A 16,150-nucleotide genomic window follows, 5' to 3' on the forward strand; every position below is an offset into this window, starting at 1 on the left:
GGTACTTTGCTATATCAAAAGACAGATTTCGAAACAAACACTTTAAAATAGGTAACTACACCATAGAAAGCGTAGAATTCGCTTAATCGTCCTGAGCCTTCTTGGCCTTATGGAGAGCAGCACGACGACCCGTTCCCCAGATCTTCTTCTGGTGATTCTTCTTTTCCTTGAGCATCTTTCGTCCCTGACGAGGATACTCCTGGATTCCAAACTAGATATGATGAATTGATCTCCAACTATCTACTCTAGCCAGACGGTACTTAGCCTCGAACTTCTTGACATCATTAAGGCTATCGTAGATCAGAGCAAAGCCAGTAGATCTGCCGCCTCCTATAATGATTAACAGATACGGAAGATGTCGTTACCGAAAGCAATTTGGAATCCAAAGAGGATGATGCACTTATCGTCCTGAACGTTGTACTTTTTAGCCAGAGTAGCCTTAAGCTCCTCCTTAGACACAGAAGCACGCTTAGGATGAATGACTTCGATAGTCTAGTTTGTCATTCTCGAACATCATATAGAACCATCTGGCGACGCTTCAGAAGAGGGTTTCTCATGAACTTTCTCACACGAACAGTGACTGCAGCTTCGGACATCTCAACAGTGTAGTTATTCTGTTTGAAGGAATTCACACAAGCCAGAAAACCAGAAATGTACAGTTGTTCCACATACTTGATTTTCAAGAAACCACTGTAGCAGAAAAAGACTCGAAGTATGGAACTCAAGAAAATGGGAATTTCTGGAAAGACAAAAACAAGTCGGAGTATCAACAAACAGCTCATGACTTCTTTGTTCTTTTTGAATCTAGCTCCTCAAGAGAATCGCTAGAGTTTATATTTTGAGAATGCTTTTCAGATTGCCGTTGGACATCCGATTCTGAGGAGATAAGGTCACTTATTAGAGGGTCCTTTCCCAAAATGCTGATAATAGAATCTACAACCGAATCACTATAATTGATTAATTTCTGTGACTACAACTCTATAGGTTGATGTTTTTTCAAAGTACTATTGATTACATCAGGTAGAATATTCTAAATGATGAATCCCCTAATTGTTGCAAACAGGTAGTGTTCGATAGAGATGGAGGTATTGCTCCATTGGCAGATCAATTTCATTTTCATCTTCATTTATATTGCTCAATACAGGTGGTATCTCAATATGAATAACATAAGAAGAATTACTTGATCTTCTTGTCGAGAAGGAACCTCTTCTGCAAACGATGGACTGGGTTGTGGAAATTGCTGGATTTGTTCTGGAGAGAGGGTTTCTTGCCTTTGCGTCCCATCTATAGGTGATGGATCAGGGTTGTTTCCTTGTTCATTAACATCATAGCCTTCATTAAGCAACATAATCTGATTTTCAATCATATGACGATATGATGAGTAATCAGCTAGTAGCATCTTTGAATTTCACTTCGATCTCATTCCTACTTCGATTTGTTTGAATGTTCGTTCAATATCAGGTCCTAGTGAGAGAACCAAATGCTGCGACATCGACTCCTCAGCTAGTTCCTTTGTTTTTAGTCGGATATAGTCATTAAGAATATATCTGAGATCTTTAATATATTGCATCTACAAAATAACAACAATCATATTATTACTTCACTGTAATCAATCTCTTTTGCTATATTCTCCTTCCTGAATATCTTTTCTGTTTTGATAAAACCCTTCTCCTTCAGATCAAACCAACAGAACAAATCAACAATCAGATATTTATTAATGAGAAGAATGACCTCCTCATCTTTGATTTCCCGCATTTAAATACGATAGTAATAAAGAGTCAAGAGAAAGATGATTCCTGAATCATCACTTCTTTTCCTCAACAACTTTGATCTTCCAATTGAGTCATTCTCGGATCATAGAAACCAGATACACTTAGGTTCAAGGTTCAGGATGAGGAGTCCGCTAAAAACATGAAAAAACCGTTTTAGCGAAATTATGAGAAGGGTTATTGTAGGCCTCAGTTTTCTTGATAAGAGGTGTGCGCAGTATCAGAGTACTGCAAACGATACAGCACTTTGATTACGTTCTGTGGCATTGTGTTCGAGAGTTGATAGCGTAGAGTTTCTGTTAGAGCATTTTGCTTTATAAGGACTGTTTGGATAGTTCAAGTAACAATGGATTCTGTAAATTGGACGCGAGAACTCGATGAGGTTGATTAGTTACTCTTTCACGATTTATAGATGATTCGAGAGGCGGTTGCACGGTATGGAAGTAATGACTGGGTGAAGGTTTGTCAAAAGCTTCGCTCTCAGCAAATTACTCCAGAACAGTGTCAGGCTCGGTGGGAGAACGTTCTTCGTGATCAAACTGTAAAGGTACATCGTTTGTTGCTATTATTATTTAAGGGTCCTTGGAGTGAAGAGGAAGATGCTATTCTTAGGTCTCTGGTAGAAAAATTCGGGCCAAAGAAATGGTCAACAATAGCTTCATATATCAACGGAAGAATAGGGAAACAGGTAATGTTTATGGTTTGTTTCGAGAATAGTGTCGTGAACGGTGGCTCAATCACTTAAGTCCAGCCGTTTCGAAAGATGTTTGGACGGAAGAGGAAGATGAAATATTAATCAACGCTCAAATTCAAATGGGCAACAAATGGTCATATATCAGTAAACTCCTTCCTGGACGTTCTGAGAATGCTGTTAAAAATCGGTATAATTCCATTGCTAGTCGAAATGGTGTTCGAAAGAAGCGACTCGGGAACTTTGTGAATCGAAGTCCTGCGGGTCGTGGGAATCTTCTTCGTCTGCAGATCCCATCCAAAGCACGGTCAAACACTCAGCGATCAACATCGCAAGAGTCAGCATCTCCAGTTCTGGACAGTTCCTATGCTGAACTGTTAGAGAAGGCAACACAACAAATCAATGCTCGGACAGCGCAGAGGCAGCAACGATCCTCTCTTCAACTGCCTGAGTTTACATTGATTCATGGGGATCCCAACATCTCAAACCCATCTCACACTCCTCTAGAATCAAATGAATCATTATCTCATCGTGAGTCCAAGTGGATCTGGAAATGAGTGCTAATTCGTAGTGATATGTTCATGTTCCCGTCAATGAACTCACCTCTTCGAAACAGCTTTCTCTCAACAGACATGAACCAATTCAATTTTGGGGTCATTGACACTTCAGAGATGACTCTTCCAGTCGTCAATCCTCCTTCATTCACTTCACCACGGTCACTTCAAGAAGAAGAGGCCAGTCTTCAGCAGATCGATTCTTTCCTTCTCTCAGGAGTATGTGTTGACTTCTCGTATCACTATACAGAATACGATTATGGGATCCTCGCAAATGCCTGAGATTCCAGCTCTCTCTCAGCAAAACGAGGAGGCAATCATGTATTCCAGTCTTCGAGATAGCTTCCCTTCTGCTGATCCAGCAATCTCTCTCCCTTCAACTGAACCCTCGATTGCTCCAGTGAAACTACGATCGAATGCTAGAATCAATACATTGAACCGAGGTGTCTATTCGTCGTGGGACAGAGAAGGGATAGAAGGATCAACTTCAAGTGGAACAGGCCAGCCATTATCTATTGGTTTCTCTAGACAATCTGCCAGGTACGAATCTTTAGACTTATTAAGACTACTAAATGAATCTGATAGTGGTCAGAACGTGGACATTACCTTGAATGTGGATAATCCCCTTTTGATGGAGGAAGAGGTCAAGGAACCAATCTTAGCTCCTCTGGATATCTCGGGTGCTTTCTACTCGTAGATGTGTTTTTTAACGTGTTTTCTTGATCTTTGTATGTTAAGGTGTTTGTTCGGAAATACCAAGAGCCTTTCGAGAACGTTTATACTTCTCTATAACCGCGGAAGTGATTGCTGTTGTCAGATTCTAGTTGTTGTTTGGAAATGAAGGCTGTCTTTATTTTGGCTATCATCATTGCTGCTTCTTTTGCTGAGGAGTGGAGACCAATAAGCGTTACTTATGAATAGTGTTCCTAGTCATAAATATGAACTTTACGAGGTTTATGCAAGTGCCTATAACTTTTATGATGCTGGATATCAGGTAGATCTTCTGTAGGTTAACAATCGTAGTATGGAGAACAAACTCGTTACGTAATTCAAGAGAGATACCGCCTTGATAAGGTGCTTCAAGATATCTTGATTCCATGGTCTAATACTATGGAAGGAGAATTGGCCATTGCCAACGTTATTGCTACTCATGTATTCATCAATTTGATTCATGAGGTCTAGGAGTGTGAGTTCCCCGAATACATGCAAGAGTTGAAGGGAATGGCTGCTGGTGCCCAAGTCCCCTTCTCCCAGGCTCTTATGTACACAATGGAAGAGGAATTCAGTTATCTGGTTCCTGAGAATCTGCGATACAATCTTGCTGATCATTGTTCAGATGTCTTGATCCAGGAGGATGACCAATGTACGAATACCATAAAATCCATGAATTATAGTGGTTCTTGCTCATAATGAAGATGGTATTGATATTGATCGGAATCGTACTTTCCTTCTTCATATGATTGTATATGATCGTAGTTCTGCTTGTTCTCTTTCATCATAGTTGATGTTGTTCGTTCGAATTTCACTGCTTACGTGTATGCTGGACAACTTGCTACTAGCGGTAGGAATCTCGAATATCACTCATTTTCAGCCTTTGGATACAACCGCCATATCGCCTTCTCCATGAATTACTTGAAGACATCTCAGGCCAGTCAATGATTGTTCCTTCGATCATCTTTAGATGTGAATGGATGGGGTCGGAATTTCGTTACTCGTCGTTTGCTTGATGCCAAGAGTCTGGATGAGGCCTTGAATGTCGTTGTAAATCCTAACTGCTTCGTTGCTCACAACTATCAAATCATGTCCCTCTCCGAGCGTACTGCTTATGATGTGGAGGTTGCTCCTTTTGGTGTGGTAGAAAGTTAAGATTGATCTTCATCCTAGTATGGCATGTTCACTCCCATGGTCAAACGTTCTCATTTCCATGCCAATATGTTCAATATTGCTATGGTTGATGATATTGATGATGATAGTTCTCTTCATCGCATGGCCAGAGCCAAGGAACTCATGCCTGCTCGTACGATGAAGGAGGCTCTTGCTATCCTTGGAGACTAGTAGGAATGATGAAATGAAGTGAATGGTAGTGCTGATAAGGATTTCCCCATTTATCAGAATGGTGGCCATTCTACCTTGTATACGCTTCATACAGCTTTGTATAACTGGGAGAAAAAGACTGTTACTATTTTCCAGGGTAATCCGATTCTCGGAAACATTATTTATCAGTATCATCTTTGAGTCGATCCTTTTGTTTTTTGATATACGTTTGAAATGTCTGAAGAGGACCAACGAAATGAGAATGATGCGAATCCTATGAATCCAAACTCAAATACGGCTCAACCAGAGTATAATCTCGACTTCATTGTCATATATAGGAAGAAAAGCAAGAGACAATTAAAGAAGGAGAGAAAACTTGCTAGAGAGGAAAATGCCACAATGGACGGTTCAAATCCCGAGACTACAAAGTAGATTGACTTTTGTCATGTTGAGAATGTAGGCCTAAGAGACCTATTGATCCAACAAAGAATGCTGTTTGGTTTTGTTAGGATTCTTCATCTATAGACAGTTTTCTTGGGACAACTCTCTCGCGATACATCTGAGGATCAGATTCGTGATTTCTTTAAGCAACATGACATTGGTAGGTCCTTTGTTAGTTACTTAGTATCAGAGGTCCGCGATGTACGAATGATGAGAGAAAAGGAAACTAACAAATTCAGAGGTGGTTCTATTCCAAAGAGTTGATTTCTAGGAATGGCCTTTGTAGATATCCCCGATGGATGTGTCTGTAAGGCACTAGAACTCCATCGTACCTACTTCAATGGAAAGCAGATCAATGTGGAAGAGACAAAGAATGGAGGAAAGCACAGTGCTGTTACTATTCTAGGTATATGTATGATCCGTAGAAGAAGAAAGATTTCATATCTCGGATGCGAAAACTACACAATGAACGAACAAGAGAACAGAATGTAGTGATTTAGGTTTTGAGTTATCCATAGAACGCATTCATTGAGGAGTATTTGAAGGCAAAAAAGGCGAAGTTCGTGTGGAGTGTATGGACTAACATTCTTTATGATGGATAGGAATTTGATCAGAAAGCCAGAGATGCCGTTGTAACCTTCCCAAAAGATGATATGAAAAAGATTCTGGATTCTCTCCTTAAGACCAACTTCACGAAAGTACGTGATAAGAATACCTTTTTGATGGGAATTGTTCGACGAGTTCGGAAGGAGGCCACAGAAAAGAATGAGTGAGTTTAGAAGTCCAGTGTTATTTAATCCATCCATTGTTTTTTTGAAATGCAACAATACTTGGAGGAACATTACGATGATGAGATAATCGTGTATCCTCCAGAACTCTTGTCTTCTCTTTCGTCTGCTATTCCCGAAGTTCGCAGCATTGCATGTAAATCTCTCCGTTGGTACCAATATGTCTTTCTACTTATCTCTAGTCATAATGGACAGAAAAGTAACCAGGATCGTGTTTTAGTATATTCAAGTGATCAATTTCATGCAATTATCTTAGCAGTTTTTGATGGTCATGGGAAATACGGTCACTGTGTTGCATCTTTCATTCGACACACTTTTCTCATCAATTTTAGCAATAAAGAATCTTGTAGTGCCCAATATGGTGTTGTATCCTCACTGCAAGAAGCAGATACTATGTTGAGGACAAATCCTCACGTCAATTCTAGACTAAGTGGTTGTACCGCGAATATAGGATGTCTCTATTATGATATACTTGGAAGATTGTGTTATTCGTCTGTATTTATAGGAGATTCAGAGTCGGTTATGTGTGGAGAAATGATCTCTAGAAGTGTGATGGTAGTTCGGAAAAATAATGGGTCTCGTATTCAACTAGCTCTAAGTGAGATACATAATCCCTCCGATCCAAAAGAAAAGGAAAGAATTGAACGGTATAAGGGATATGTGAAAGAATTAAAGATTCATCCTGCCGTTCCTGCTGTTCCGAGAGTCTTTATGGACGAACAATGTACTCGAGGTGGATTAGCGATGAGTCGAAGTATTGGAGATCAGCTTATGCATGAATTTGGTGTATCCTCAGAGTTAGCGAAAAAACAAGTGTATTTGTCGGATTATCCTAACACTGAAATTCTTATTGTCATTGGTAGTGATGGGTTACTTGGATATATGAAGAAGGATAAAATATTAGCTTGCTTTCCATTTGAGTCAGAACCTGATCTTGCTTCTGCTTTGACTAGGGCTTGTGAGAAGTCTCAGGCCTATCAGTTAAAACTATCAAAACAACGGTATGCAGATGATACCAGTGGAATTGCTGTTCGTTTACATGTATTAAGTGTTTGTCCAATTACATTTCAACAAACACTTCAGAATTACAGCAGACCCTCAAAGAAGTTGTTTCCCTTATCATCCACCAACAGGAAGGCAGGGAAGTCAACAACCTCAATCTTCCAGATAGCTTCCATACCCAGCTCAGGGTACTCTAAACATTCCACCTTCTTGATATTCTCCTTTGCCAATACAGCAGCAGGACCACCAATACTACCCAAATAGAAGCCTCCATACTTCTTGCAAGCATCTGTTACCTGCTGACTACGATTACCCTTTGCCAGAGAAATCATGCTACCTCCTTGTGCCATGAATGGATCCAGATATGGGTCCATACGACCTGCTGTCGTAGGACCGAACGAACCTGAAGCCATACCCTTAGGAGTCTTTGCAGGACCAGCATAGTAGACGATATGGTCTTTCATGTACTGAGGCATTGGCTCACCACGATCCAATCTCTCCTTGATCTTGGCATGAGCGATATCACGACCCACAATAATAGGTCCAGTCAGAGAGAAACGTGTTTTCACAGGATACTTGTGAATGATAGCAAGAATGTCCTTCATAGGCTGATTCAGATCGATCTTCACAGCATTGTCAACTTGATTCTGAGCANGAAAAGACCCTCCTCAGTAATCTTAGCCCAACACTAACAGTAATTCCACCAAATCACAGGATACCTGACGATCAGCAGAACATGACACTCCAATGGCGACAGGGCAGGAAGCACCATGACGAGGCATACGAACCACACGCACATCATGACAGAAGTATTTACCTCCGAACTGGGCTCCAATTCCCATCTTCCGTGTCATTTCAAGAATGGTATTCTCCATCTCAATATCTCGGAACGCACGACCATACTCGTTACCACTGGTATGAAGGTTATCCAAATACTTCGCTGATGCCAACTTCACAGTCTTCAAGCAGGTCTCAGCAGAGGTACCTCCGATAGCGATAGCCAGATGATATGGAGGACAAGCTGCGGTACCCAGTGACTTGATTTTGGCTTCCAGGAAAGGCATCAAACGTTCTACTCATCATGCATACATCTCTCTCCTACCAGGAGTCAACAGAGCCTTTGTCTCTTGGAACAGGTAAGATTTGTTAGCAGAACCACCTCCCTTTGCCATAAACATGAACTTATACTCATTGCCAGGAATGGAGAACAGATCGATCTGAGCAGGCAGATTTGTCTTCGTGTTCACTTCTTCATACATTGAGAGAGGAGCATTCTGACTGTAACGAAGATTCAACTTCGTGTAAGCATTGTATCTGACTATCATACAATCACTTCACACTTACACTCCACGAGACAGTGACTCACCATCGTGTTCATCAGTCCACACATACTGACCCTTCTTACCCATAATGATAGCAGTACCTGTATCCTGGCAAGAGGGAAGCTGCATCTCAGCAGCAATCGTTGCATTCTTCAAAAAGTTCATAGCAACATACTTGTCATTATCTGAAGCTTCAGGATCCTCCATGATCTGGACAAGCTTCTCCAAATGAGCAGAAATGGGAAATCTCTCCCATGCAAGTTTCGGCAAGAAGACTAGATACTCAAGTAAAATAAGAAACCTACGTTAAACCCTCAGGAGCCACTTTCAAGATCTTCTTTCCATCAACCTCAATGGTAGACACATAGTCACCAGTGATCTTGCGGTATTTGGTGGTATCAGGCTTTGCATTCTCAAAGATATCCTGATATACAAATGGCTTGTTAACAGGTTGAGGTGCTTCTTGTTCAGCTACACATTACGATTTGTGAGGACACAAAATACCGCAATGGCAATTCTCACAGGGCTATACGTTATTTGTTTCATTGAATCCACCTACCATATGTACGATTTCTCTTAAAGAAAGGATTATGTGATCCAAACGGGGAAAACGTGGAAAGTATAGGTGGAAATAGCGAGAATAATTGGATAATAGAATGGAGAATTCCAGGGAATCCATTATTCGCCGAATTCGAACCAGCATATTTGAAGGATCTGATAGTAACAAGTACGCTGTCAATCAACCATCAGTCTCAATAGATTCGGATACTATTGTGGATTCCTATTATACCTATTCTCAATTATCCGAATCAGTCAACCAATGTGTTTCTTCTTTGAGATCTCTTGGTCTCTCTCAAAGTAGTATGGTTCTACTTGTTCTTGATGTAGATTCACATCCATAATATTCATTCATAGAATGGAATCAGTTTTGTATCATGGGTTTTATCATGTCTTTTAGAATGTATCTGTTTTCTCTGTATTGATCCCTGTTGATTTGTATGTTATTCATCATTTCTAGACGATGATGTTAAAAGAAGACGAATTCCATCTCTTTTGAATGATTTACCTGTAAATCTATTAGTTACATCTCCTGAAGTTTATTTGGATAGCTTTGGATCCATTGATTTGCTTCCTCCATTGTTCATCGTTGATTCAATGTGTCACTACGTATTCCAGAATCTCAAATCCGATACAGCATCCGTATCTCTAAATGAGGGGCAAAGGGAATTTGTTGAAAATTCCTTATTTGCTATGTATGTGTTGATTATTCCTTTCACATTCAGATGTACCAGTGGATCAACAGAAACGCACTCTGGAATAATTTTTCAATCCTCAGAAGGTATTCTATCTCGGTTGAATTGGATGTCGTCCCTTCTCCATGGTTCTCTGAAGGAAGTTGAATTCATTTCTTGTTTTTCTGGTACAGGATTCATTGATTCAGTTACAATTCTTCTTGATAGTATTGTCAGTCATCGCTGTCTCCTGATTCCCGATCACTCTATTCTCTATCAACCTTCTCTCCTTTCTTCCCTTCTCATAACTTCTCGTATTCATCTTTTACGAATCACTCCATCATTACTTCTAACTATCTGTGTCAACCATTCTGTCATTCACTCAACAATCCAAATTCACCTATCAGGAGAACTGTTAACGTCAGCAGTCTATAAGAGACTTCAGGAATCTCTTCCAAATGCTCACTTTACCAATGTTTATGGAGGTGGATTTGATTCACTTTCCTCATCTGTAGCTTCCGAGACTTCTGGTGACTGTTTCTCATTTAACTGTGATCTCTTTCATAATGAAGACTGTGTAGTGCCTATAGGAACACCTCTTCCTGGTTGTCAATATCATATCACTCAACAGGAACTCATTATTGAAGGATCCTTCTTGTGTTATGGTGAATGGAATCATAAGCGAATGAGCTGTTTTCATTCAGGAGACATTGCTAAGGAAATAACAATGTTTCACTCAACTGGAGACAAAGGAATGGCATTGCAACAAGTTCTAGTCACAGGTAGAAGGATGGATAATGATATAATGAAGGTTCATGGCGTAAGGTATTCCAAGAATATGATTCGATCCTTATTCCTTCAATGCCCTATGATCAGTGATGTCTGGTTAACAGCTGACCAGAATCAGCTTGTTTTGATCCTTCTAACAAACTCATCAGCTTCTGATGAGGACATTCTAAAACAGATTCGATGTGAGATTAGAGAACGATTCCCGTGGTTTGTAGTACCATGGACTGGAACTCTGATCCATTCAATTCCTCATCTCTCAGGCAAACTAACGAATCAAGTAATCATTACTGCTGTGAGGAGTTCACATAACGTTGATAAGGAACAATTATCAGCAAATAATGAGAACCGGGTGACTCGTTCGTTATCCCCATCTCAAACCACTCAACTCAGTGAGTTGACAGTCCAAAGATTGATGAGTGAGATTGTGGGATGTAAACTCCAACCAAATGATGATTTCTACAATGCAGGAGGAGACAGTTTACGAACCCTCATTCTGGTAGAGAGATTGTATGAACTAGGAATACCGCATTCTCTTCAACCAAGAGATATCTTTGCTCATTCCACTCCTGTATCGCTCTATACCTTCTTATCATCGAAAGATACCAGCTACACAATTCATCCACACAGTTATCCATCTCCAATTCCTTGTCATTCGTTCCATCATTCCATTACTCTTGTATCTGAGATTCCTTTTCTACGTTGTGTGGATTGTGATCCCATCGCTATCACTAGCAATGTCTTTTGTTGTTGTTGTCATGGTGGACTGCTCAAACTCTGTGAACTCCAGCCAAATAAAGTCACTACTCTCTTAGAAACACAGCTTCATGAACGAGTAGAGAAATCACTCACACTTCATAATGATTCTCTTATCGTTGGTACTTATCAAGGTTCTCTCTACTTCCTTGATCGACACAATGGATCAATTCAATCACATATGTCACTAGGAGGAGAATGTCGATCTCCTATGGGTGTGTGTGAGAATGTGGGCGCAATCTGTGCTTACAATGGTTTTCTTTATGTAGTGAATCTTGATTCCAAACGATTGATAGCACTCCTATTTCTCAATGGAAATTGTCATGCTACACCTCTAGTAATGAAGGATACGAAGATTCAAGTATATTGGATTGTATGTGTGACTATTCGCGGGGATCTGATTATATTGAGATATTCTCAGGGATCACTTCAGATTCGACTCAGAAAACGATTATCTCATCCAGTATTCGCAGATCCAGTCTGGATTGGAAACAATCTTCTCATTCTTGATGTTGAAGGAGAACTCCTTGAAGTAACCCTCGATGGTGAAATCGTGGGATCTCTTAGTTTACATTCATATCTCAAGAAAGGAGGCTTATGTCATCTGGCTCCAGTTATACAGAATTCAGTTGGTTTCATATCTTGTTCGAATGGTGAGATTGTCAAAGTGGATGTGTGGACAAAGCAGATTCTTGGAACTGTAACTCTTGGTGACTCTGGCTGTATGAACTGATGAATGATTTCATCAAATAGATCTAACTCGTGTGTCATTTACTGATTCTTCTCAGTTCATTGTAGGAACAGAAAAAGGAAAGTTGTATAGTGTATCATATGATCTAATAACCGTGAAATGTATTTGGGAAGGAGAACCAATCTTTTCAAAACCACTTGTATTCAATCAATGGATTGTAGTAGGATGTAGAGGAGATAAACTCCTTGTGTTTCAATTATAAGCTTGTTTGATTTCAATAAACATGAATACAGCATGTAACAACAATCTTTATGAATTGGTCTACATGTCAACATCCTTAACAAACCTTACATACACCTTCCCTTACAATCATTTGTTGTTACATTCATGTTCCAAGACACTCCTGCATACGATGGTACATCCAATAACACTTTCAACCACCATGTCGAACAGTCAATTTCCACCACCGTACCTTGAGATCCAAAAGGAACAGAAGGATGCTGAATCACAACAACACGTTTTCCTAACGATGGTAGTGGCTGCGATAACACAGCATCCGATACTATATCATACTGTCTCTCTCGGACAATCACTTCCTTTCGGGAACATGTCACCTTGACATCTGTTGTCTCATTTACTTCATACTGTTGTAAAAGTACCATAGATTCCTCACTCACCATAAGAGTATCAGAACTGACTCGTCGGTGATACCAAACATTCTCTTCTAGCCATTCGGATATAACTTCAGCAGATTTCTACATATCAAAGATCTAATCAACCCTTACTGCCAATTTCTCATTATTCACAACTGGTTTACGAGCACTGATAGTCACATTCGCCACGAGGACATTTCCAAATAGACGGAAATACTCCTTTACCAATTCAATTGTACGGGCAGAATACAAAACCTCTTCCTTTGTTGTAGGCGAAGTTACCTCAGCTAATGGAGTATAGCAGGTTGGAGACAATTCCACAGATTTCTTCTCATTCTTCTGAGATACGATCTTTGCTAGTCCTTCTAACACGACAGAATTATGTCTGCAGTTGAAGCTAAGATAGATTCTACGGCCATCCTTATTACAATAGAGATTATTCAAACAGTAGTGCAATAGAGAGGCATACTTCTTGGGAAGTTGATCCCTCACATAGTCTTCTGTGTACCAATCTCCCCCTACAAAAGGAGTAGGAGGGATTTCTGTTGGTACTGTTAAGCACACTTCGAGAGTATTCTGATTCATTGCTGTTATCACACCAGAACAACCTTTCAACGCTCGCTCATTATTAGTAGCATTCCCAATGTAAACAACTGAATCACCCACATTCACAGAATCAGGAGAATAATCCGACAACGATTGGGTTCCTCCCAACAAATTTAACTCTTTCACTTTACGAATGAGACACAGTGGATAATCAATAGTCTGATTTAAAAAGAATAGACTCAAGGACTGGTTCTCTTGACTCCGATAAATACGATAGACTGGACGGATCCGAACCAACACCGTACTATTCTCAATATCAAGATTTCCTATGTCATGATGATCTTTATCGGGTCCTTTCATAGCTATTTCACGCATACTGGTTAGTTTCTCTTTTATCTTTGTCTTTTCGGTATCATCCAATTTATAAGCATGAATACTGTCTCGACTAGGAAGTCCTTCCTTTTGATTCCAATGACAACCATAATCATAAGAGAACATTTCGATCACTTGACCATACTTATGTCTGGGATAATCATATTCAACGATTTGAAACATATACTCCATTCCACATTGTTTCATTGACTGAGCAGTTGTAATACATGGGTAACCACTCTCTGTTTCTACAATAGGTCGAGTCTCCTGTTTCCAATAATAATGATCCTTAAATGGATTTCGACTATGTGGTTGAGAGACCACAATGTGACGTAAACCAGTACAAATTGGATATAGTGAAGGAAAGATGGCATGACGAGTTTCTTTAGTGGTATTTCTCTTCATAATCGTATACAGACGAGAAGGATCCTTCACTGCTTCTCGGACACAATGACAATTTTCAATCGCAGGAAATGATAAAGGATTTAGAGGCGTTGGCCAACTAGATATCTCGTCACTGTAGTAGAAGAGATAATCAGTGTCAGCCGCATTCCGAATCTTCTCGTCTTCCGTAAGTAAATCATCACAATGACAATTTGTAATTGCTTCCAGAACATCTTGCTCAGAAACGTTAGGGAGAAGAGCAACTGACTCGAAGTCCTTGTGCTTTCCATTAAGATCAGTACAGAATTCAGATGGATAATACTTGGCTAATGGAGATTCTGAGTCTACGATAAGTATCCTGTAAGAACTAGGCAGAAGGTAAGCAGAAGGAGGTGGAAGACAACACAATAAATGTTGAAATGGAGTGAATGGCTTATTCAACTCAAACTGACTGTAGCTCCTACTGCTCATTCAATTTCTCCGTTCTTACTTTAGATACTTGGCAATATCACTAGCCAGAGGAGAATACACGAAAGGATACATCCAGGACCAGGATATACAATCTTCATAATAGTATTTCATTGACCACACAAGTCCCTTAAAGTACTCACTTGAGGCCTGAACTAAGGAAGCCTCGGTTGGATCAATACCCATCTTCACTTGATAGTACAAATGACGATAGGTCTCAAATGAAAAGGGATCCAAAAGAAACACTTCTGACTTCTGTCTTATCGCCTCCTCCTTTTCTTCGTCACTTACAGCTTTGTTACAATTCCATGTTGCCACTACTTGTAGGGAGTTCCAATAATCATCGAAATAGAATCTGTAAACTTCCTCTTCTTTCATACCTATCTTTTCAATCAGTCTCTTTGTCATTTCTATATTGGGTTCAGCCTCTGTTACAATAAAACACTTGAATTCATTGATCAAATTCCTAGGATCAGAAACAAATCATTATCTTACACGTATATCTCCATCATCCATTGGATTACATTATCTCCAATGTTCACAAAAGGGAGTTGGGGCATGAAATCATTACCACACAACATCATCATGAAAACAAAATCATCAATCACACGTTCTTTATCCTTTTCCTTTAACCACGAACCAGCATTCTCCGTTAACTCACGGACCCAAAATTCCATTAATAAGGGAATATCAATAATATAATACTCCTAATGGTCAAGTTCACCTCTCATTCCAACATCATTTTGGATCCTATATGTAGAATCAAAAACATCTACCTTCCTAATAACATTTACATTCTTCTTATGAAGAGTCAAGGATAAAAAGATCAGATCGGCATCAGAACCATAACACAGGGTGTGGTCGCTGTCCTTATATTGCTTGTCTGCAATCAACTGACGAAGATAATCCATAATTTTGTGTTCTCCTTCACCTGGACAACGATGAGAGGAGAACAACACTGATACCTTTTTCCAAGCAGGATCCGTTGAAATACGTAATGCGATATAATACTGAATAATATCACTCATATGTTCCATAAACTCCGTTCCTGGAGTAATTTGGTTTGTATCAAATAACCCTGAATCTCCAGTTTCATAGGAACTCTTAAGTTGTTCTTGAGCTGCCATGAATCGACGTCTCCGTTGTTGATTCAACTTATTTCGTGGAACAGTTCCATCAACCAAAATGTAAACTAGCTTCTGGGGATTTAAAAAGGTAATAATCGAATCCAATTCCACCATTACTCTAGAAGCCACCACTTCATACGATTCATTCACACAACTCGTCGAATTATCATGCGTTGCAACATGAATTAGAGCATTAACATCTATAAGCAGATTATCACATTGAGGAATCAGCGAAACTGTACTAACCTTCTGTACAGCCATCGGATACTTCGACTTGACAAACGAAAAGAAGCCTGGAACACCCATAGTAAAAGAATAGTGAACAATGCTGAGAGTGTGTGTCGTTATTATCAATTGTCACTTATATATCTAATGAAACTCACCTAATTTCAGTATTACTAGTGTCTTATTCCAAACGGTCCATAACAAACATCGTCAGTATATAGGAATCACCTTATTCGGGGTGACGTAGATATAAAGGATCACTTTAATTAACCTGAGGACCATAAGGAGAATAATCAGGAAGTCCAGGTA

General features: G+C 39.7%; 8 protein-coding genes across 8 annotated transcripts; 4 read left to right on the forward strand and 4 right to left on the reverse strand.

Moving 5' to 3' along the window:
* Positions 1-82: 82 nt before the first annotated feature.
* JH06_1630 (40S ribosomal protein S24) lies at positions 83-596 on the reverse strand (the record flags this gene model as incomplete). The annotated part of the gene is made up of 4 exons (XM_014673068.1): positions 83-211; positions 245-330; positions 366-492; positions 525-596. The coding sequence occupies 4 exons, from the start codon at positions 594-596 to the stop codon at positions 83-85; spliced, it is 414 nt and encodes a 137-aa protein (XP_014528554.1).
* Positions 597-1,408: 812 nt separating this feature from the next.
* Positions 1,409-1,755, reverse strand: JH06_1631 (hypothetical protein; the record flags this gene model as incomplete). Its single annotated transcript, XM_014673069.1, has 3 exons — positions 1,409-1,570; positions 1,600-1,671; positions 1,702-1,755. The coding sequence occupies 3 exons, from the start codon at positions 1,753-1,755 to the stop codon at positions 1,409-1,411; spliced, it is 288 nt and encodes a 95-aa protein (XP_014528555.1).
* Positions 1,756-2,115: 360 nt separating this feature from the next.
* Positions 2,116-5,249, forward strand: JH06_1632 (acyl-coenzyme a:6-aminopenicillanic-acid-acyltransferase; the record flags this gene model as incomplete). Its single annotated transcript, XM_014673070.1, has 17 exons — positions 2,116-2,151; positions 2,182-2,316; positions 2,347-2,457; positions 2,487-3,001; positions 3,032-3,233; positions 3,265-3,554; positions 3,600-3,707; positions 3,839-3,904; positions 3,936-4,008; positions 4,038-4,166; positions 4,197-4,377; positions 4,409-4,486; positions 4,516-4,575; positions 4,606-4,665; positions 4,696-4,868; positions 4,899-5,068; positions 5,099-5,249. 17 exons carry the CDS (start codon positions 2,116-2,118, stop codon positions 5,247-5,249), a joined length of 2,538 nt encoding a protein of 845 aa, XP_014528556.1.
* Positions 5,250-5,282: 33 nt separating this feature from the next.
* JH06_1633 (hypothetical protein) lies at positions 5,283-6,262 on the forward strand (the record flags this gene model as incomplete). Its single annotated transcript, XM_014673071.1, is given in 8 exon segments — positions 5,283-5,476; positions 5,509-5,542; positions 5,574-5,649; positions 5,674-5,748; positions 5,761-5,882; positions 5,915-5,977; positions 6,008-6,061; positions 6,092-6,262. The coding sequence occupies 8 exon segments, from the start codon at positions 5,283-5,285 to the stop codon at positions 6,260-6,262; spliced, it is 789 nt and encodes a 262-aa protein (XP_014528557.1).
* A 45-nt stretch (positions 6,263-6,307) lies between these two features.
* JH06_1634 (hypothetical protein) lies at positions 6,308-7,543 on the forward strand (the record flags this gene model as incomplete). Its single annotated transcript, XM_014673072.1, has 3 exons — positions 6,308-6,429; positions 6,460-6,792; positions 6,823-7,543. The coding sequence occupies 3 exons, from the start codon at positions 6,308-6,310 to the stop codon at positions 7,541-7,543; spliced, it is 1,176 nt and encodes a 391-aa protein (XP_014528558.1).
* Positions 7,544-7,956: 413 nt separating this feature from the next.
* Positions 7,957-9,163, reverse strand: JH06_4613 (fumarate hydratase class I; the record flags this gene model as incomplete). The annotated part of the gene is made up of 5 exons (XM_014673073.1): positions 7,957-8,351; positions 8,382-8,593; positions 8,624-8,876; positions 8,914-9,079; positions 9,134-9,163. 5 exons carry the CDS (start codon positions 9,161-9,163, stop codon positions 7,957-7,959), a joined length of 1,056 nt encoding a protein of 351 aa, XP_014528559.1.
* A 1,538-nt stretch (positions 9,164-10,701) lies between these two features.
* JH06_4614 (non-ribosomal peptide synthetase) lies at positions 10,702-12,108 on the forward strand (the record flags this gene model as incomplete). The annotated part of the gene is made up of 1 exon (XM_014673074.1): positions 10,702-12,108. One exon carries the CDS (start codon positions 10,702-10,704, stop codon positions 12,106-12,108), a length of 1,407 nt encoding a protein of 468 aa, XP_014528560.1.
* A 305-nt stretch (positions 12,109-12,413) lies between these two features.
* Positions 12,414-15,922, reverse strand: JH06_4615 (exoribonuclease; the record flags this gene model as incomplete). The annotated part of the gene is made up of 5 exons (XM_014673075.1): positions 12,414-12,821; positions 12,852-14,481; positions 14,512-14,955; positions 14,985-15,196; positions 15,227-15,922. 5 exons carry the CDS (start codon positions 15,920-15,922, stop codon positions 12,414-12,416), a joined length of 3,390 nt encoding a protein of 1,129 aa, XP_014528561.1.
* Between the last annotated feature and the right edge of the window lie 228 nt (positions 15,923-16,150).

This window comes from Blastocystis sp. subtype 4 (genome assembly GCF_000743755.1).
Source record: "Blastocystis sp. subtype 4 strain WR1 chromosome Unknown seqid_0060, whole genome shotgun sequence".
NCBI lineage: Eukaryota > Bigyra > Opalinata > Blastocystidae > Blastocystis > Blastocystis sp. subtype 4.